The sequence below is a fragment of the Juglans microcarpa x Juglans regia genome, chromosome 5S, assembly GCF_004785595.1.
Source record: "Juglans microcarpa x Juglans regia isolate MS1-56 chromosome 5S, Jm3101_v1.0, whole genome shotgun sequence".
Lineage (NCBI taxonomy): Eukaryota > Viridiplantae > Streptophyta > Magnoliopsida > Fagales > Juglandaceae > Juglans > Juglans microcarpa x Juglans regia.
Genome location: NC_054603.1, coordinates 2,934,041 through 2,957,128, shown reverse-complemented (window position 1 = coordinate 2,957,128; position 23,088 = coordinate 2,934,041). Strand labels below are relative to the sequence as shown.

At 37.4% G+C, this 23,088-nt stretch overlaps 1 protein-coding gene across 2 annotated transcripts; it reads right to left on the bottom strand.

Moving 5' to 3' along the window:
* Positions 1-843: 843 nt before the first annotated feature.
* LOC121268398 (villin-3-like) lies at positions 844-23,059 on the bottom strand. Of its 2 annotated transcripts, XM_041172657.1 has the most exons (25): positions 22,707-23,059; positions 21,693-22,159; positions 19,965-20,096; positions 19,613-19,712; positions 19,004-19,066; positions 18,652-18,888; positions 18,380-18,557; positions 18,071-18,203; positions 16,455-16,614; positions 16,234-16,384; positions 16,049-16,149; positions 15,793-15,951; positions 8,127-8,195; positions 7,989-8,057; positions 7,725-7,862; positions 7,027-7,155; positions 5,783-5,930; positions 5,613-5,623; positions 5,388-5,528; positions 5,189-5,314; positions 4,211-4,273; positions 4,011-4,112; positions 2,254-2,512; positions 1,564-1,763; positions 844-1,484 (listed from the first exon to the last, which is right to left on the bottom strand). In XM_041172657.1, the coding sequence occupies exons 3-25, from the start codon at positions 20,015-20,017 to the stop codon at positions 1,371-1,373; spliced, it is 2,904 nt and encodes a 967-aa protein (XP_041028591.1). In that variant the 5' UTR covers positions 20,018-20,096; positions 21,693-22,159; positions 22,707-23,059; the 3' UTR covers positions 844-1,370. The 2 variants fall into 2 exon arrangements, with proteins under 2 accessions (XP_041028591.1, XP_041028590.1); XM_041172656.1 differs by lacking the exon at positions 21,693-22,159 and having other exon boundaries at positions 22,707-23,058.
* Positions 23,060-23,088: the final 29 nt, after the last annotated feature.

Sequence of the window (23,088 nt, the reverse complement as noted above, 5' to 3'; positions counted from 1 at the left end):
TGTATATATTATTACTCTCTGTATATATATGAGAAATGCTAGTATGTTGATTGAGTTTGCTCTCTTATTTTGATCACTCATATATTTTATTTATTTTTAAATTTTTTTTACTTAATGATTAAGAAAGTGACTTTTAGTGTATTGTTTTTTTTAAAAAAAAATATTTAAATATGTAAAAAAAATGAAAAGAAAAAGAATGAAAAAATAAAAAGATAAATTTGTGTTAGGCAGCAAGCCTATTGGTCATTGTTGGGCGGTAGCCTAGCACTACTACACCTAAAATCAATATATGTTTATTTTTATGAAATCTTAGTACTACAAGATCTCATACATTGGAACTCATGGTTATGGACCGAATCCATTAATATGAAACATTTTCTTTTCCAATTAAAATCTCCTAGTAGATGAAAGAGTGAAAAAGTGCTTTCATTGTTGTGAAATAATAAGCCTTCATATCTTAATGCATGTATTTAATTTATTCAGAGCTATTAGATCGGGTCTACTTTTTGGAAAATCGCTGATTCAAAATCTAGAGCTTTCGCCTTATTCAAAATCTAGAGCTATTAGAGCGGAGCTTTCAGAACAAAAATCTAGAGCTCCGATTCAAAATTATCTTCATTCATCCCCCCGTGGCATAGTTTTTTGATCTCTTTGGTTGGTATTGCTTATAAATAATAGTAAAACATTTTTCAAACGTTAATTCAAAACAATCCAAACCCTGCTTTATTTATTTATTTATTTTTAACATAATAACTTTCCAACAAAATGAGTGGGGAACTTTGATTCCCCTATTTGATAATTATTATATATATATATATATATATATATATATATATATATATCTGAAGACTCAACATCATCATGTATAGCATAAAACCAAAGAGAACAGCATTCAGCAGTATGAGTAAAAAACTCAAAAATCGCAAGCAATCGACAAATTGCCATTCTTTGGCTTAGAATCTGAATGCAAATGCACTGGAGTCTGGATATACAATACACCTCCCCCCTTTAACAAACTAAAAGATGACAACAGTCGGATAACCACAAAAAGGAATACATACTAACCAAATAAAAGAATTTGACCTGCCTCAAGCCTCTTAAACTAGAATCTGTGAGACTGACCATTACAAAAGGCAGCAGCACTTTCAAAGGATAAAATAAAAGAATCACTCTCCAGATGCCATCACAAACAATACCGATGCTATCACAGCTGTGTTCATCAAGGGCAGATAGCACAGGGCTAAGACATTGCAAACCAGGTATGTTCTACCAATGAACCACAGATACCCAACTCAGAAGTGAGATCAATATAATTGAATAACAAAGAACCAAAACTAGGTGGAAAACTCTCTCTTTAATGTGCTCGGTCTCTAAAATAAATCAACTTTCTTCTTCTGCATGTCTTGCTTCCACTTTGGCAATTTACAGAATGCTTCTTTGGTCATCCCAAATATAGTTTGGAACTCCTCATCTGGCAGATAAACCTAAAAATTCAGGGAAAAAAAGAAGTTAAAATCAATTCTGCATGCAAATTAAAATGAATACATTCATAATAGAGCCAACCTCTCTCCGTTTAAGATCAATTCCGGTCGCTGGATTATCAGATTTTGCCTTCAGTTGATCATAAGTGAATGTTTGACCACTTTCACTACCATTGTCCTCCTGAACTGTCTCTTGCTTTGGCTCAGAATCCTCCCCATTGTTTTGAGATACAGCTGCAGCTTCCTCAGCCTCCTTGACTAATGGAACTCCTTGAGGGATCTCTGTTTCAGATAGGGCATTGTCAGTCTTTGCTTCTGCTTTAAGTACTCAAAATGTGCCAATGTTCAAAAGTTTAAGATACAGGTGAACAAACCCAAGGGTAAAATTTACTTGTCAATGGAAAACAGATGCCATGTGGTCATTACAACATCATTTCTCAAAATATATATATATATATATATATATATATATATATAACAATCTAAGTACTCCATCTTGTTAACCATGCTAGATATTGTTTTTAAAAGTGACATTATCATCAGTGCTTCTCACCCCACCACCACCACCACTGCAAAGGCCAGGTGCCTCAATTTACCAACTGGGTATAATCTTGCTAAACATGAAACGAGAGGAGGAGCAAAATAGTCAGGAGAATTCAACATGTCTGAAAAATAGCAGCTTTCAAAAACTTTATGCAACAATTCCAACATTTAATTTACTTCTAAACTAATTATTTCATATAGACAACCAGAATTATAATGTCTATCATACCAGGGGGGTTAGTTTCTGGTGGAGGACTGCTATTGGATGGAGTAGGAGAAGGATCACGTGATTGCTTTTTTTCAGCAGTAAGTACTGATGAAAGAGCAGCAACTGCCGCAGCTCTTTGTGATCCTTGACCTGCGATAGATGACCTGGGAGCAGAAGATTTGGTTCCAGAGGATGAAGTAAATGCAGCGTTTAAGGCAGCTAGAGCTTCAGCCCTTTGCCTATGACCTCCTTGATTTGACCCATTGGATTTTTCCAGAGCCTGAAATATAGCATTGGAAGTTGATTTAGAATATGAATGTCTCAAAGACAGGCAGGCATGTTGCCATGATCATCCTCATCGGTGTATAAACTTGATACTACTTAACAGATGATAACAGCAATAAAAACAGAAAATGCAGAAGCACAAAAGATAATGGCAATGCAAAGGGGAAAGCTACAATTTCACGAAAATCATGACCACAGATGATCATGGAAACCAACAAGACCACATTGTACAAGACCTGTCCAAATCAAACCATTCTCAGAAAAAGAGGGAAGGCGATGTCTTTCCAAATAATAAAAGTGTACTGCCACGTCATTTCCTATGATCTTTTTGTACAATTGATTAGCACGAATAGCATTCCTCTATTACTAAAGGCCTAAAATTGCTGGTCTCTCCACTAATAGGATTAAGTACCACCTTCCAGAGTCACATATGAGAGATCTTGATTCTGCTCAAATTCCCACACAAAACGGTGGAATAACCACCTCTGATCCTGTTTCCAAAATCAAATTGAATAGATTTTTTCCTTCAAAGTTTTCAAACAGATTAGGAGAAATTTAATACCTTCCTGAATGTGAATCAGTGAAACAGACATCTCTAATGATGTAAGTCCCTCAAATGAAATGCCAAGGGAGCTAAGGCTCAAGGGCACAATATAGCATGCTTGCTTTCAACCTGGATGTATTATGTCAGATATAAGAGACACATGCACAAAGCATCTTTCACAGTTCCCAAGATAAGGGTCATTATTATCGTTACTATGTTGTTGTTCTCTCCCACGCGGGCTTACAAGATATATGGCGTGCTAGGAATAAATTTTTTGTAACCCATTACAGAAACGTGGGAGAGACAGTTTGATATTTTTCTCTGCCTTTTTCTTCTCTGTCAAACCCATTAAAACTTCGACGGGCAATATTTTATCACTAGTCACTTGTTCTTGCAATGCACGAATTGTTAGTTCACTTCCATATCTTAATTGTGTTAATAACATGATTGTGGGGTCTTCTTCAATTAGTAATTGAAATAAATTAGATATAGACGAAAGAATATGAAGTGTTAATATGGAAGTAGACAGAGTATTCTAAACCTCTGAAATCCCAAATTGTATAATATTTATTGGCATGACCTTTCAAATTATTCTAAACTTGAAAGTACCAGATTTATAGTCATTTAACATTGGGGATTCATTACATGTCTCAGCAGGAGAAAACTGCTTCGAAAATTATATATGTTATAGATTGTTCTTGTGAAAGTATTCATTCTGCAGGAAGCAACATTACGACATTACACTGCCAATTACATTTCTGCAAGGCATCCATCTCCCATTTTTTACCAGAGTATTAAGATGCACCCCTTTGGAAATGTTTTAGAACTTGCAGAAGTGGGCCCACATGCCTCACCCTATTATATGGCCAGAGGAAACTAACACTATAGTAGTATACAGCTGAAAGGAAAGGATTTAGCAAAACAATAGAGGCATCAGCAGTTTGTTTACCGCATTGGCTGATTTCCCAGAAGATGGATTGAATGCAGAAGATAAGGCAGCTAAAGCTGAAGCTCTTTGAGTTGCTCCTCCTTGATTCCCACTTGATTTATCCTGGCCCATAAGTAAACAAAAACATGCTACATTGGACTGCACATAAGCACAGTAAGAGTATGACCAAATTAACTTGTACTGGAATAAATGGCACATACCTCTACAGCATGGCCAATCCCAAACAACAGTGCCATCTTCTTTTGGAATGAATTTCCTTGAGCCTACATTTCATGGAAAATTTTAGAAGTAATCAACAGATAAAAATGTGCAAGAGACTTCTGATAACAGATTGATGACCTTCTCGGCACGGCAAAAAGAAGAACAAAAAAAGGATTTTTTTTTTTTTTATGTAACCATGTACTTCATGATAACAGGTTTTTAAACACTATTATTTTCATCATTTTCTTTCTCTAATTCTTTTTTTTTTCCCCCCTGCGCGGGGGCGGGGGGTTATTCTGATTATCATTTGTCACACATCACAAACTCATCATAGTATGAAAATTTATAGTCATAACTAAACATGCCGAGAATGTACTTCCATGATTTTTAAAAGCCAACTTCATACTAAATACTAAATATGATAAATCATTCTTAGGATTAGTTTCTTAGCCATTGAAATCGAACAAATGGTAACTGGTAATAATAGTGTGCAAATACCATATGATAGTTCCACTTATATGCTATCCCTTGAAAAGATACGGTCATATACTGTGATATTTTACAATCTAAATGCTTCTCAAACTACTATTTTTGAGACCCCTGCAAAAGAATGCTTCAAATCTGCTTAATGTGACATTATTTTATGCTTTCTCATTCTTCCAAGTTCTTGATTCCTGCATTTTGTACTTGCTTTTAAATATCATTGCTTGTTATTGAGCGAATCCTAAAAACTTGATTGGATTTGGGGGCAGGGGCATAAAAGAAATTATAAAAGCTAAAACATTTAAAAACTGTGAGCATGTCTCCACTCCATTTCAACCATATGGGCAGATATTTTGTTCTATTCTTAACCTTGCATGGATATGTCACAAGAAACACCATTGCCTCGATCTTGGAAAAAGAAAATAATGATTATGAGAAATTTAAAAAGAAGGATAAAATCAATGCAAAAAGAGATATATTGCTTTAATACATACAATAGCTTTTAAATGATCCCATGAAAAGTATGTTGTGAAGAAGCATGGTTCATTTCCTTCGGTGACTTTGTATAGTGGTACATTTGGAGATAACCCGTCGATGGATGCAGCCATCTCTATGTATTTCTGAAAAACAAATATTGCCTCCTGAGAACAGAGTGTCATGGAATTATGACAAAAGCCTGAACAGATTCAGTACCTGGCCAATTTCAAAAGCATTTTGCTTTTCTTTGGAGTCTACAGACTGACCAACCCAGACAAATACTTCAGCATGCGTGTCAAGTATCAAGATATCCTCTGTCAACAGATCGTCCTGAGAGAAGTTGTAAACTTCCTCTACCTGCCCAATAATTTACATTAAAAAAAAATGAATATAGAAATCACTGAGAACCCGATCTAAGATATAAAGAAGTTTAAAACTCACCTGAAACTTTCCTGGGTGGATCCATGCGACAACAAAAATGATCACAACAAGGAGAGTTAGAAGGATAATCATACTATCAACTTTTAAACTTGGATTGTCATGCGTCAAATTATGTGAGAGGAAAACTTAATGCAGCAGCATCAACTGAACTCATGGAAGAGGAGTGCTACCTTTGGTGAATGAGAATGCGAACAAGTGAGGATCTCTGAGAATCTCCAGAGCAACCTTTTTGCTGGTGTAACTTTGTTTCCCTCCAAGGGGAAACCAGAAGGATGAGCTCTCTGTTCCTTCTTTAGCATGTTTCAGAGCAACTCCAGGCTGAATAAGGCAAATAACTCTTTACTTGATTAATAACAATATAGAAGGAACTGAGCTTTAATATTCACAGGTTTATATTGGGTGATGCCTAAGGAAGTTGTGGATCTTCTTGCATGTTTGCGTGGCTTTGAGGCAAGGAAATGTGTAGCTGCCAGATGGAGAATGATTCCTTTGTGTTTAATGTGGTGTCTATGGCTGGAAAGGAATGGGAGATGTTTTGAAGACACAGCGTTCTTCTGAAGAAGATCTTCGGAATTTTTTCTTTTCTACTTCGAGTTTGTGGGCTAAGATCTTTGTAAGGAATAATGATAATGTACTGAATCTGTTTCTGTTTTAGTTTTCCTGCTTTCTAGAGTGTAGTAGGTATTTCCTTTGTATACATCCTGTGTACTTGGGTTGTGCCTATTCTTGATAATAAAATTTCTTATTAATTACAAAAAAAAAAATAAATAAATAATTCACAGAAATACATTAAGCATGAATTGTATAAATTCCAAGTGCACTTCCACCAGCTTGCTTGTTTGGCACTAACATATGATAAACTGGTGAAAATACGTAGACATCGAACATATTTCAATAGAATAACCAAAAACTCGTGATATATTCTAGAGTCAAATATAGCACTATACTCAGTTGAAAACAACTTGGATCCATAAGTTTAGAATAGGGAACCGTGCATGCTCATTATATCCTAAATTTCTCACGACTCAAACTTAAAAAAGCTGGCGCGGGGGGTAGGGAACCCAAGCCAGCCAATACTTTTTTTGTTTTTTTAATGTGAAAATGTAAAGAAATTAGCCTCATTAATTTTTAAGGGGAAAGGAAAGTTAAAGTCCACCATAAAAACATGAAGCATGGGAAGACTTAAAAGAACAGTCTTGCCATCAAAATTTATTTATTTATTTCTATTATAAAAAAAAAAGTCAGAAATAAAAAAGATCAGCTCGTTATACATCAAAGTTTTTTTGGGGGGGCTTTACTGAGATATGTTCAACTTACTAGCGGTTAATCCCATTTGGTCATGCTTTTCAATGATGTTTCAAAGCCACAATATGCAGGAGCAAAGCTAAAAAGAGAACAATTTCAAGATGTATACCTTCAAAAACTCAGCAACTTTTGCAGCTAGCTGCTGCTGCTCAAAGGTGCATTGATTTCCATGCCAGGTGAAAATTGAAGAGCCCGATTGCAAGATAAAACACTCTGTAGAGTTTAATGACGTTGCAACCTAAACAAGAACAAACAAATGTATGATTTTTCCTGTTCTCATAACAGCAAAACGGTTCAAATGATTATAAATGTCTAACAAATTAATGTATAAGAATAGTTTGGATTTCCAAAAAGGACAGGGAAATAGGTGATAATAAACAAGCAGTAATCATTTCTTGCTAGCCTATTAATGTCATTATATCTAGCACACTTGCCACTTATTAGCAGGTGACTACCTGGTAGTTTCCACCTAATACCTGGTAATTTTTGGTTGGATGCTTTAATAATCACGCAGAGAGAGAGAGAGAGAGAGAGAGAGATGGAGAGATGGAAATTCAAGATTTATAACGTTGTGTAAATAAAATAAACAATTTACATATTAATAGGGCAATCGATGGTTTGAACAATCAAAACAGACCACATAAAAAAAACCCAGGCAGACTTATGGTTCCCAAATCACTAACAGGCAGCATCAAGGAAGCCAGCATATGCAAGCTTTGTCCAAAGATAGAATATATTTTTCTTAAAAAATAAAAAAACAAAAACCAGGTTGAAGTATAATGAAAAAGAAATCCAATGAACACATACTGCATCAACTTGCACTGTCTTATTGTTATGAACAGAAGTTCCAGATATCCGAATGAGTGCAACAGAATCCGTCATGTAAGTTTCATCCACCAAACCTTTGTCAGCAATACTTTTTTTGTAACCAGAGCTCAAACCTCCCTAAAGATTAAACAATCATTTACACTGTTAGCTATAAACCCCCTTATTGAGAGAAACATCTTATCCTAGAGACTATAACTGACTCCTGATATGCAAGGAACTTTTGCAGAAGCTTAAGCAGGATACCTTGAGGACCACCATAGGTTGAAAAAGTGCAACAAATTGTGGTGGCTCTTTATCTTGAAATATGTGACCCTGCAAGAAGCACTCATTATATGCAAGTCTTTGGTCAATTCCCCATCTTGAATAAAAAAAATATGCTACCTGAACAGGTCTCCCCTTTAATGAGTTGAACATAGTGTTAGCCAAACGAGTAGCCATCTTTTGGTCCTCCTGGTGTGAATTGGATGCAAGAAAATCAAAGGTTTAAAATTAGCACCCTTTTTGTTTGAGCAAGCATCAGTAAAATGCAATATATGCAAGCTACAATTTGAATAAATGATGATTTCAAGAGAAGGGAGAGCAGAAAATGGTACCATACCACTGAAACATCAGGATTCAATTTTTACTATTTATTTTTTGGATTTAAGTAATAAAAACATATCAGATAAGGGAAAAAAAATACACCAGGTATAGGAATTATATCCTCTCTAGCTTTCGTAGTCTGAAATTCTAAAGAGCAATCATATTCAAGAGAGAACCTATTGCATGTTACCCTACGCGCATCCAATCATACAAAGAAGGTATACAAATGGTTTAAAGAGAGTTACAATTTAGTTCTGTACCGTTAAAAGTATTGTTAGTCCCCTCCCTCCATACCATCCACATAGTAGCATGGGCAAGTGTCCCTCAAATCAAACCCATTTCTTGATAACCAAATCAGGGAGCACACATGTAACAAGCAGTTGTTTTGCTTATGCAGTGGATCTCTCTCTCTAGATATATCTAGATAGAGAGCGAAAGATGCGACCTGATGTTAAGGTCGCACCCCAACTTACCTTTACACTATTACTACTGTGAACTTGACTGGCAAAAGTAGTAAGGGGGTTACGAGACAACTAGGGCAGGCCAGCTGAGAACATGGAGTTTGAGAGGCTCTCCTCCCTTGGATAGGAAGAAAGTGTATATTTGCTGGCTGAGTGCTTTGATCTTTTCCAATTATCCTGGCCAGAACTTGTGCACGGCACTTGTACAAAGGTGCATGCATAAAGGTCTGAAATTCTTTTTCTTATTTGAATCTTAAGCACAGGACCCTAACCCATTCTTGAACTCTCTGCCGAGCTCAACCCTACCCACATTTGCTTTTGAAGGGGGCTTGTCACACGCCCAAAAAATAGAGAGAGAAAATATGTAATAAAAAGAATTAGAGAGAGAGAGAATAAGGAAGAAGTCAGAGAATTTGGATTCTGAATTGTATTTTCTTCATTAATTCCATATGCTGATCAATGTCTATTTATACACTTTTGATCTACTACGTAAGCCATTACGGGCCAATTACAATTCTGGGCTTTAACCCATCATTTATTTACAATCTATTTCTTTACTAAAAGGGCCCACTGCACATAACCCTCATTTATTTACAATCTATTTCTTTACTAAAAGGGCCCACTGCACATAACCCATCACTAAATCGGCCCATCCAACCCAATAGTCATATGATGCCCTAATCTCATGTCTGAGACCCCATGCCGTCTCTGATCTCTTGTTGCCCTAGCTGCCACTCTCGATACATGACAATCCCTCCCCCTTTCAAAATACCTTGCCCACAAGGTGTGAGAAGGTCGCCGCGAGTGAATGGAACTCTTCCCAAGTAGCATCTTTAGCTTACTGGCCTTGCCATCGCACCAACAACTCCACCAATGCTCGATTTTGATGCTTACGTTGCCACTTGTGAAAAACCTCAGCTGGTTTTGGTTTAATAATTCCCACTGCATCAACTGGAGGCAACTGTGGTAGAACCATCACAGTAGATCCCAACTTCTGTTTCAACTAAGACACATGGAAGATTGGGTGAATTTGAGATGATGGGGGTAACCGGAGACGGTAAGCAACTTCCCCAATTATTTGGGTCACTTGAAACAGGGCATAGAAAAGTGGAGCTAGCTTGAGAGATCGACGCCGTGATATTGACATCTGACGGTATGGCTATAATCGAAGGTAGACCCAATCACATTCATTAAAAATCTGTTCTTTCCTCCTTAGATCTGCAAACTTCTTCATACGATCTTGTGCATGGTGCAGGCTATCCTTCAGCAAACGTAGCATTTGATCTCGGGTCAACAGTTGTTGATCTACATCCACCACTTGAGTGGTACCAGGTATATAAGATACCAACCGAGGTGGAGGAAAACCATACACAGCCTTGAAAGGGGTCATCTTCATCGAGCTATGCACCGAGGTATTGTACCACCACTCCGCTAATGAAATCCATTGAATCCAGTCCTTAGGATGATCTCCAACAAAGCATCTAAGATAGTTTTCGAGGCCCTTATTAACAGCCTTTGACTGGCCATCTGTTTGAGGGTGGTACGCAATACTGTGGCACAACTATACATCATGAATCTTAAAAAGTTCTCTCCTAAAATTGCTTGTAAAAATAAGATCTCGATCAGATACAATAGATCTTGGAAATCCATGTAATCTGAATATATGTTGCATTAACAATTGGGCAATAGGATTGGGAGATAGAGAGTTTTGTAGATTTTTATAGTCTCTTGTATTCTGTTCATCCAAATATCCAGCATGAAGATGAGATGTGGTGGAGTCTTGCAGGGAAAAAGGGTGTTCTCTGTTCGCTCCTTCTATAAGGTCCTCACACAAGTTCCAGAGATACAGTTTCCCTGGAGAAGGCTTTGGCATCATAAGGCTCCTCCCAAAGCCTCATTCTTTGTGTGGGCAGCGTCTTTGGACAAGATTCTCATCACAGATAATCTAAAAAAGAGGAGGATAATCATTGCAGATTGGTGTTGCATGTCTAAAAGCGGGGGTGAGTCGGTGAATCATTTACTTTTACACTGCGAGATAGCCAGGACTCTTTGGGACGAGGTGTTTAAAAGAATGGATTTAGCGTGGGTTATGCCGGAAACCGTTTTGGATGTATTGGCTTGCTGGACGTCAATTCGAGAGGTGAGACAGATCAAAGCAGTTTGGAAGATGATCCCTATCTGTATTATGTGGTGCTTATGGCAAAAGTGCAATAAGAGGATTTTTGAAGACAGAGAGATCTTTGGAGGAGCTAAAACTGCTATTTTTTAGGACTCTTTGTACTTGGGCCATTGTTGTAGACTTTAATGGCATGGACCTTCATGACTTCTTAGTTTCTAATGCTCCTTCATAATTAGGGCATTTTTCTTTGTAATTTGACACTTGGTGAATTAATAAATACTTGTTTTACTTATAAAAAAAAAAAACAATTGGGCAATAGTTTTAGCAGTATATGGATGTGATAATGAAATAAATGACTATATTTAGTCAATCTATCCACTACCACCCAGATGACTGAGTGACCTTTTGAAACTAGCAAACCCTCAATGAAATCTATTGAGATGTCTGTCCAAGGCTTACTAGGAATAGGAAAGGGTTGAAGCAACCCATTGGGCAAGGACTGCTCCACCTTGATTCTTTGGCACACATCACAGCTTCGTATGAACTCCTTAACAGCACCCTTAAGGCCTGGCCAAAAGAAATTTCTCCTCACCCTATAAAGGGTTTTGTCAACTCCAGAATGTCCACCCTTAGTACTGCTATGCAGTAGATGTAGTAGTTTCTAAATAAAGATGGGATCATTAGGTATATACAACCTTCCTTTGTAAAATAACAGATCTCCCTTAACAACATAACTTAGGGATGACATCTGACCCTCGGCTACCTTTTTACACAATGCCTGTAGAAGAGAATCATTAGCATAACTCTATTTAAGTTCTGACAACCAATTCACAATAGGAAATGAAATAAGAAATAAGGAAGCAGATTCTTCAAACTGCCTGGAAAGGGCATCTGCCACTCGATTTTCTTGCCCTTTTTTGTATTCCACAACAAAATCGTAGAAAATCGTAGCCTAACAACTTCGTGATCCACTTTTGTTGCATATGAGTACCCACCCTTTACTCCAAAAGATATTTCAAATTCTAGTGGTCAGTCTGACAAAAGACTGACCCAACAAATATGGCCTCCACCTTTGTACTGCAAACACTAATGCTAGGAATTCATTTTCAGAGGTAAATAAATTCAAAGTTCTACCCTTCAAGGCTTGGCTGAAGAAAGCCAAAGGCCTTGAATTTTGCATCAAAACTGCCCCAATACCTGTACCTAAAGCATCGCATTCAATCACAAAGCTTTTGAAGAAGTCGGGAAGAGCCAAGACTGGAGGCTTAGTAACTGCTTCTTTCAACTTTTCAAAAGTTGTTTGAGCCTCTCCACCCCACACAAAGTTGTTCTTCTCAAGTAGGGCAATAAGGGAAGTAGCAATCCCACAATACCCTCTAATAAATTTTCTGTAGTACCCAATTAAACCCAGAAAACCCTGCAAAGATTTAACTGTTGTAGGTACTAGCCAGTCAACCATGACTTGCAACTTAGTAGGGTCGGCTTTGACTCCATTTGCAGAAATCAAATGGCCCAAATAATCGACCTTAGTACACCCAAACTTGCATTTACTCATTTTTGCAAACAACTGGTTCTGCCTCAATAACTCTAGTGTAATCTTCAAGTGCTGGACATGTTCAACCTCATCTCTACTATACACCAAAATATCATCAAAGAATACCAAAATAAATTTTCTCAAATAGGGCTTAAAAATGGTATTCGTTAAAGATTGAAATGTTGAGGGTGCATTAGTCAAGCTGAAAGGCATGACTAAAAATTCATAGTGACCCTCATGTGTCCTAAAAGCCATCTTATGAATATCTTCTTCTTTGACCCTGATTTGGTGATAACCAGATCATAAATCCAGCTTAGAATAAATCTGTAACCCAAACAATTCATCAAGCAACTCCCCCACAACTGGAATGGGAAACTTGTCCTTTATTGTTTCATTATTTAAAGCCCTATAGTCTATACACATTCTCCAGCTACCATCTGCCTTCCTCACTAATAAAACTGGAGAAGAGTATGGACTTTGACTTGTACGAATCGCCCCATTTTGCAACAGTTCTCTTACAATCTTCTCAATTTCTTCTTTCTGAAAATAAGAGTATCTGTATGGTTGAACATATACTGGCTTAGATTCAGGCTTTAAATGTATGGCATGGTCATGAGACCTATTAGGGGGTAACCCCTTTGGTTCAGCAAAAATATCTTTATATGTAGATAGAAGAGTTTGAATCACGTAAGGAATGTCAACAGTCTCTACTTCTTTCTCCATCAACTGTAATACTACCCCTTCTTTTTCCAAATTCTTCAGCTTGAAAGTCGGAGCTTCTTCTACCCATGTTGGCTGTTTCAAACCCTTCAATACAACTATTTTCCCAAAATAGCCAAACTGTATATTCAATTCTTCAAAATTCCACAATATATTGCCCAGTGTTTGCAGCCACTGAACACCCAAAACAACATCACAGCCTGCCAATATTAAAACAAAGGCATCAATTGAAAACAAAGTCCTTTGTATCCACATTGGAACTTTCCCACAACTTCCTTCACTGACAATTTGATCACCATTTGCCACTTTAACACGCACTCTTTCCTTCATATTGACTGTAAAATGCCCCTTCTTGATAACAGTTGGGTCCACAAAATTGTGAGTGCTCCCGGTGTCTATCAAAATTACTACCCACTGCATTCCAATTCTGCCCTTCATGGTTTTAGGCCCTACTGCTCTAGTAATAGCATTCAATGATATCTCTGGCCTTTTAGTCTCATCTAAGTAATACAAAGATTGACTAGGCACACCTGTTTCTTTTTCAATCACCTCATTGCTGCATGCATCAGGAAAGTCATCAACAATTTCCTCAATCAAGAACAGCTTATGACTCTTGCACTTGTGCCCAGGCACCCACTTCAAGTCACAGTAATAACAGAGGCCCTTCTCCCTTCTATCTTTCATCTGGGCTTGAGAAATCTTATGCACAGGTAGGCTGTTCTTGCTACTATTCACCCCAAAAGTTGATGGGTTCTTGGTAAATCCCCTTGCTACATAACTACTATTAAATTTTGTGGTTTCTTGCTAATCTGCACATGCTCTTTTTGAATCTTAGCAAGACCATAAGCTGCTAAAAGACTTGTAGGGTTGAACATTCTAGCAGGTAATCTTATTTCATCTTTAAGGCCACTCAGAAAACAACCCAACTTGTAATTTTCTGATAAACCTCTTAACCTATTAGATAAAGCTTCAAACTTAGCTTTATCATCCTCCATAGAGCCAGTTTACCTCAGCCTTGTTAATTCTTCCATTGGATTGTCATAGGCACTAGCCCCAAACCCCAGTAACAAGGCCTTAACAAACACATCCCAATTTGTCAACAATCTTGAATCTTCCAAGTCTTGAAACCAGATAAGGGCTCTGCCTTCCATATGAAATGATGCAAGAGGAGTGTTGTAATAAGTGAAGAAATGGTTCAATTTATTAAATCAACTTCGAGAATCCTCCCCACTGAAGGTAGGAGAGTCAATTCTTGTGAAATTCTCCTCCTGAAATTCTCCTCCTGGAGCCAACTAAATGCTCCTCCTGAAATTCCTAAATGGGAGGCAACCGAAAATTCCTAACCCACAACTACTAAAAAAGATCTGAAAAACTATATTTTAACATGACATCAGCAGATCGTCATGGTTCAACTTCATAATGATTCATTTTTTTTTTTTTTTTTTATAACGAAGGGAGTCAGGGCCAGCTTGCGCGTACCTCGACTAATCCCACGGGGCCCTGAAGTTAATGACCAAGTAAACATCTAGTGACCCTAAGGGAACTCGAACTGGTGACCATTAGGGAGCAAACCCAAGGCCGGACCAGCTGAGCTACCCCTCAGGGTTTAAAAAGCATATGATTCATATGAAGCAAGATGATTCATATGAAGCGAGATTCAAAAAGCATAAATTTACAAATAGACCGAACTACATGCAGATTTTCATCATTCACCAGTAATTGAGAAAATCTGACGTTGCATAAATAGATGTTAGATCTTTCTGAATAATTATCAAAACTAAACAACAGTTAACAAAAATAAGAATAAATAAAACAGAGAGATGCAATTATTCACAAAATAGATTAAATTTGAAGGAAATGCCTGAAATTAATTGTCACAAGATATTTTATATCCTTAAGCACATAAGAGGAAGAAGTTAAGATGCTTTCCCCATAACATGGATCACTAACCACAAAAAAATAAGTAGAGTTTTTCACGTGGCAGGTAATGGTGAAAATTAAAGCAACTGGATCGGTGAAGCAAGGATGTAAGGCTGAAAAACAAAAATACATGCCCTTGATAGTGGATTTAGGTTCCCCCACAACATCCCCCCCCCCCCCCCCCCCCCCCCCCCCCCCCCCCCCCCCCCCCAAAAAAAAAAAAAATCCATTCAGATAAAATTTTCTGAGTTGAGACCAAATTTATGATTACCCTTGTTGAAATGATTATGATTAATTGAGTTCACTGAAGTGGAGAATGTGTAATTTAAACTAAATTTCCAGATGTAATAATGACAAAATCTTTTGTGGAAGTAATATACTGAAACAGTGAAATCCTGGAACAAATATGTAAATCCACAGATAAGAAAACGATTAGCTTTGTTTCTCAGTCCAATATAATGGTACATGCATTGATCTCTGGCTTAAATGGAACCTTATGCCTTGGAAGAATATGATAGAGGGTAAAGTCTTGAGGTTTAAGACTTGCTGGGTCTCTGTAAACCAGCAATAGAAAAAAGTACATAGTGAATTGCTAATTGCAAGGACTTGAAGATATATATCTCTGCTTCAGATATCACAAGAACTGCATCCAACTGTATGAAGCCATTCATTTAGAAATTACAAAGCCAAACTAGAAACAATGTACTTTACCTCAATGCTATTCTTTCCAAACCAAGAGCACAAAAAGTAATCTTCTTTCCTATCACCAGAGTGGTACGTATACAGAACAATGTAGCAATCTCCACTATAAAATTTACCAATATCCTCTGCAGGCAATGGAGTCTTGGCACTGCCATTGATGCGCCATACCTGGGGAAAAACAATAGTCAATATTCTAAGAGATGCTCAATTTCAGCCTGCCTAATTAGTCATTTCCAAAAGAAATGATGAAAAGTATCAACTAGACCTCCATCTTTCCACCTCCCTCAAGCAAAGGTGGGACTTCCTCGTTTACAGGAGTACTTTTTGTCATGCCCTTGACACCAACTCCTTGTTGCTTCAACATAGCTAGTATTGCACAGAATGCAATATTTAATAAGGTTAACTACAAACTATTCCTGTTTAATTTACACATAAGGAAATGGCCACTACCTGCTACTTTGCCTCTTCCTTCTTCATTGGCAGGAGTCGCAGAGCCCGAGGGCCAAGAATCAAAGTTGGATTTAAATGAATGTGTCTCATAACCTTGAATAAGCCGGGTAATACGTGTAGATTTTGGCCTATTTTGACTAGAGACAAATTCCTGGAGATAAAATTTGATGGTAAGAATCCCATTTTCATTAAGATATGAAGACTGGATGCTACGCCACTACCTCAGCCACTTGGATGGCCGCCTTTCTCTCCTCCACTTGTGTTACCCGGCCAATCCAAACAAATACATCCGCACCACAGTCCACTAGATAGCATTTGTTGTTTTCCAACAGGGATTTGGAAAGTTCACTCTCTACTATCTTCACCTGTCCATCAGTAATGCTGTTTGAAACCAACAAAACCAAGTAAACGTTTTGAGCCACTGCCACACCAATTAGTACATGCTAGCTTTCATCCGGAACAAGAAATTTGATGATGGAGACAAGCATGTACCTCTAAAAACCATACTCCCTCCATCCTAGTTTGAGAGTCTTGATATGAAATGACATTATTATTAATTAAAAATAAATGTAAGATGCGGGTTAAATGCTTAGGTTTTCTGAAAATGGCCACTCATTTTAGGACATCCTAGAAAGAAAAGCGGAGAAATGCAGTATGAGATAGAGGGAGTAACAAAATTATAAATAAAAGACAAACAGCGAACTGAAATACAAGAAGTTGATATAAAACGCTATCAGCCTCTTGGTTTGATGCTTGACCTTAAGAACAACGACAATATTGATTTGTTTTATAGGTCAATATAAGTAGTTTCATTTACTCCAATCCCTGCAAGTCACAAGTGCAAACATAATTATATCTACAAGTTGCCTGCACAAAAGTTTAAAATCGAAAGGTGATCTTTCTTACTTTTTAAAATGTTTAACTGAATATTCTTTTAAGATCCATTATAAGTGAAAACACAGTGAGATATTCCTTGGAAAACCTTGTAGATTCCAAAAATAGCATAAGGAGGGGGGAAACACACACACAGCCTCTCCACAGAATCTGCAAGACAATAAGCTAGTCACACTATTCCCCGCCTTTAAGAAAGAAATTACAGTATAAGCTATCTACACTTAAGACCTGACATATTGAACTTCTTGACAACAGGGATCAAAAATAAATCAACATCCACCCATCTGTGCCACATCTATTGACCATATTAGCAACATAAAACTCTTCAACGTTATACAGCATTCTGTTAATTTGAACTCCAACTAGCTTTTTATTTAGGCTGAAAATGATAGTAAGTCAAAGAGCCATCAGAAGATGCTATTTGATGGTCAGGATTACACATCTTCATGCATTTAATAGGACACGTGCACAAAGAGATGCAGACCAAAGCCACTGACCAGAAACTCATAGTCTCTTGCACTTGGAATGCCACTCCTCCACTCACAAGAAAAGGGGGGGGGGACAATTCCCACCTGAGATCATTTTCTCGCGCATTCAATTAAATTATGGAACAAAGCAGATGCTGTATAAATGCAAAATTGCACTTTCCACGTGTCTGCTCCCCAAAAGGCCAAAAATATATAAAATAAAACGAGTTTCAGGTTTCAACATACACATAAGCACCATGATATCAAAAAAGTCTGATTCCTGAACCACAGGGCACCTGATGAAGCTAAAAACTTTAGACACATTATTATGTGCTGCCCTTTTCAGATGCTGCTTACCACTAATAAAACAATGATTTTCAATCAAAAGTGAAAACGAAAGAGGAAAATAATGGAGGAAACTTCACTGAAGAAAGCTTTGCTTTGACACACAAATAGAATAATGGAAGAGGGGATACCTATAAAATTTAGCAGGAGTGGCCTCAGGAATAACCTCGTCTTCACTAGCGACCTTCTTGCCAATTGGAGCAAAACCACCAAAGAGGACCCAGAACTCACCTGAATCTGACTCAGTATCCAACTTCCCATCATCTGGCATGGTAAACACCATGAAGCAAAATTAGCTGATTGAAATGAGAACATTGAATACGAATAGACATGAGCAAAAAGAAAGCAGTGGCAGGATAATGTAGGTGCTTTTTTTTCTTTGCTGCGAATGGTAGACAGACATAAAGCATCATAGCAACAATAGATACGTGTGTCCTTACCAATAATTGCAACATCACACAAACCCCCGTGATGCTTTTCCTTCAAAAACTGAATTACTTCCAAGGCCTTGGCCCTTTCCTGGATATTGGAATTTGCACCATTGAATTGATAAATTTTGCTCTGAGTGTCCAGGATAAATACATCATCATGGTTCAGTGATGACCGGGCAAAAGGAACCTGCATAAGCAAAATAGAGAATGATAGTTTCTTGATTTATTCAAATCCACATCTAAAGAAATTACATTCAATTCATGAAGTTAGTTTTCCCTGCCTGTTTCATTCTGACAATTCGTTTTCCTTTACAGATATACAACCGTGTTTCAAATTCTTCTTCCTCGGGCTTTTTAAATCCTGATGCAACACCGCCCTCCAATGGTATAATACAAGGTTTAAAGTAAGATAAGAATTTGTCAGATTCATGTCCTTGCAAATCCCTGTGCTGCACCGCACGTCCTCCAAGAACTGCATCAAGTTCAACAGTTTTTATAGCCGCCGTTCCAGCTTCATCCTGTAAGAAGTTATGGTTTAGTGAGACCACATTTTTAGCTCAACTCTTAGCTTCATATGTACACAAAATGTCTAAGGCAAGTTTAAACTCCAAACAACAATATTTTTAACCACACCTGACTTGAATCTTTCCCAATCCAGAAGTGTATGTCAAAGGCACCTCCTTTGCCTTGTGTTGTCTGCAGAAATGTATGACAGGTAAGTACGTGAAGAAATATAACAGGCAAAGATTTTATAAACTCCAGAAGAATATAATGACACAAGAAGAAATATAACAGGCAATGTTTTTATAAAGTCCAGAAGAATATAATGAATATGATGCCCTTTTGCCATACTTATTTCTATTGAAACCCTTTTGTTCGAATGAACGAACAAAAGTAGTAGGGTCACAATCGTGTAATATTAATTTACTTCTAATTGGTGCATACATCCGACCAAACTTTATATAGTTGTTACAAACACCAAGATGAAACCCACTTTGTCCTTATGTCCAATCCCAGCAACTTAGGAGAATAACAGAATAAGTCAAGAATAATGTTTTAGCACAAACAGTTCAACATGTACTCCTTTGAAAAGGAAATCATAAAACACATTTTACACATAAATTGAAGTTAAGTTTCAGTATTCCTGTGAGGTCTAAAACACAAATACCAAAAATATGAGATATAAAATGAGAGAGAGAGAGAGAGAGAGAAAGAGAGAGGATCAATGAATGCAGTTTGCACCTGCAAGACAATGTAGCAATCCCCCGTGTAGAATTTTCCGTATTCAGACTTTGGCAATGGAACGGGCTGAAAGTTCTCGATTCGCCAAATTTCAGTCCCTCTATAAGATGTTAAGTTTAACATCGAAAAGCGGAAAGGCAGCAGGTTTGACATATAAACAAAATACCCAGGGAAAGTCAGACACGCACACAGCTGAAGGTGAAATAAATCTATACTGAGTTTCTGTTCGCAGTGGAAGTAAAATCTGTATACATTTATAAACAAATGAATCTATAGTAAATAAACCAACTAATTTATGAACAAAACATTTCCACAAGTTCATGTCTTATGTCACTCCTCATAGTAAGGATACACTCTCTGACCCGCTCCCTGAAATGCAGGATCCAATTTTGCAGAGCTAGACATTGCCAGAAAGCCTTTTTTGTCACCGATTCAGAAAAAGCCAAATTCCTATTTTCTGGTATCTAAAATCTCCACGAGTCAACTGCACAATAGAACAAATGGGAAGATTACAAAGACGTCAAGAATGGACACTAAAAAATCAGGAGCCTACTATTTCCGCTTTAGGATAGCTAACAACATAATCTATACTGTTATGAGTTGCTTTAGACAATCCCAATTCATTAGATAAGAAGAGTTCACAAACAAAAAAAACCTGTACCATGGCACAAAAAGTAAGAAAAAAAACAACAAAAGGAGAATCAGACAACCAAAATATAACAAGGGAAGAAAGTCATATTAATTTGCTTGTTGACACCATAAATGCGGAGGGTACAACAAAGTGACAGCGTGGGAGAAAAGAAAGTCAACTTGGCAATTGCATAGATAAGAAAGGTCCACAAATAAAGGAAGTTCCCAAACAAAAGCGACGCAAGTTTTCAATCAGTCATAACTCATTGTCAATACTTGGAGAAGTCATCATAGAGATCCTTAACATGTATCTTCTCTCTATAAGGATCATTATTCTTGGAAGTGGGTATCCTCTCATAGTGGTTTGTGTTTGAATTGCCTCCATCTATCATATCTGGGTTTTCTGCCTACATGCTACCTCATTTCTTTTTTTCAATTGCCAAAACCAAAAGCAATAATGTATCCAGGAAGTTTTCGAAGCGGGGTCAAAATCTAAATATATTGAGTGGTGGATAAGAGTCCAAAAACTTTTGGGGATGGCATTTATGTAAAAATCCATCACGTGCATATTTAAAAGATAAAACAAAAAAGTAAGTATATTGGGATTTTAAAAACCTAGGGGGGACCATAACATCCCTGCCCCTCACCCTCTTGCCAACTTTGCCATTGATCACGAGACATGTTGGAATTGGAATGACTCATCACATCAGCAGAATCTGACTCTTATACACGATCTCAGCTTCTATCTCATTGCTTCCCATAGAGCAGAAACTGATTCCTATAGACTTGATATTACTCTCCAGAATTCAGCAGTCACTCAGATTTTTCATGGCTTTCGATTCACGGTGATACATCATATAGGAATTAATAATTCCACCTCTTGATACCATAAACACATCCAAAAAAGTGTTCTTTTTATCCTTTCTTTCTTCACGTTAGCATGTGAACTTTTGAGAGTCGACATGACACAGAAATTCCACGAAAGTACATTGGATGTGTTCTATAACCTCCATAGCTTCCATGCTCTACTACTATATCACCTTTTCCCCACTTTTGACATGGTACTCTACTGCTATGTTAATTTACCTGTTTCTCTACCAATTGGTGCCACTTACAAATAATAAAAAAGCTTCTGGTAAATATAAGAGTAACCGTGTAGATGTTCTATTCATAACTTGATTCTTTATGATCCAAGTCCAATATAATATAGTTAGTTATAAAGAGTGAGACTTAGCTGATCCAGGTTCAATATTTGAAAGGCATAACATTCCAGAATATGAATCTTCCATAGAGTCAATCTCATCATTCCAATTTCAAGTTGCACATAATGTCACAACCAACTAATGAACTAATCCCATTAAATATACTTGTCAGTCATCTACAATAACTTTTTCTGTGTGCGCTGGCGTGTGTGTGTTTTGCCACCCTATATCCTGCATGCAAAACTTATCAAACCACTAAATTGAAGAAGACGAGCACTGGAAAATCAAAAGAGCATTCTTATTCAGTAGCCAACGTGATGACCGATCTGAACTTGCATGTCCTTCGTAACTCCATATAGTCTGTAACCAATCTATTATTCAAACTTAAAATCCATATCTCTCATCAGGAAGACAAGACACGTCCAAGTCATGAAATGTAGTTGCCTAATGTCCCATGTTAACACTTCAAACAAAATGCAACAGAACCAAGTTTATAGTCCCCCCTGTAATCTCTGGAAACACCTGGGAGAATAATCCTATATCCATTCCTGCCCAAAATCATATCGTCCCTGACACAACCACATTGACATTATTGTTGGAAAGCAATCCGTGTCTTCAAAGCCGGCTCAAAACTCCTATAACTCAACTCTACTGGAATCGCCAAAATAAACTTGAGTCTCCTTCAGTAACGATCGTGAGTAATGACTATATACGGCTGAATCAAAATTGTAATCTGCAATCATATTTTCTTCGCAACTGCGTGATTCAAGAACGACTTGGAACCCATAGATCACAATACATCTCGCATAAAAAAGTTTGGAAAATAACAATAATAAATCATTTGGTTTACTAACAGGCACTACCAATATTTTGATCTCCTTGTTTTCTGAACTCAATTCCATATTCAATCATCCCTTTCGGCATTCACAAGTAAAAAAGCTAACAGAAAAAAACAACAGGCTTAGAGACATGATCAGCAACTAAATCATGACCATGACAACAATCCAAGAACCGAGATACCCATCACATCAAAGCTCAAGTTGAATACAAAGAGGAAAAAACTGAAAACCGTCAAAACCCATTAAAATAAGCAGAATATCACATAGACCCAGATAAAGAAACACAATCTAAACCACGAAAACGATCCAACAAATGGACCGAATTACGACTCTAGAGAGAAAGAGATCTAATGTTGGGATTGAAAAGACTGATCGGCAGCATATGAGGTTTCAGGGAGTGATGGTCAGAGGGAATTTACGTACCTGAGATCGGTGTCTCGTTGATAGGAATGATGGGGGTGAGAAAGATGAGAAGTGGGTGTTATGGGAGGGACGAGCTGGCAGAGCTGGCAATAAAGAGAAGGATAGGAAGATACTTGGAAAGAAAAAAGTGAATTATTGCTCTGTAGGTGAGTCTCTCTCTAACTTTTTAGCCTTTTGAGATTTGTAATACAGAGAGAGGGAGAAAAGAGAAGGGTATGAATGAATGAATGAATTATGAGGATGAAGATGAAGATGAAGGAGAAAAGAAAGTGGAGTTTCTGAAAGGTAATGGCCACACAAGGCCGTTATTTTAAGGCAAAGATCCGGTGGCCGTGGCACCGACCATGTTGGCTCCCTTTGCTTAAATGGATTTTTCTCCTTT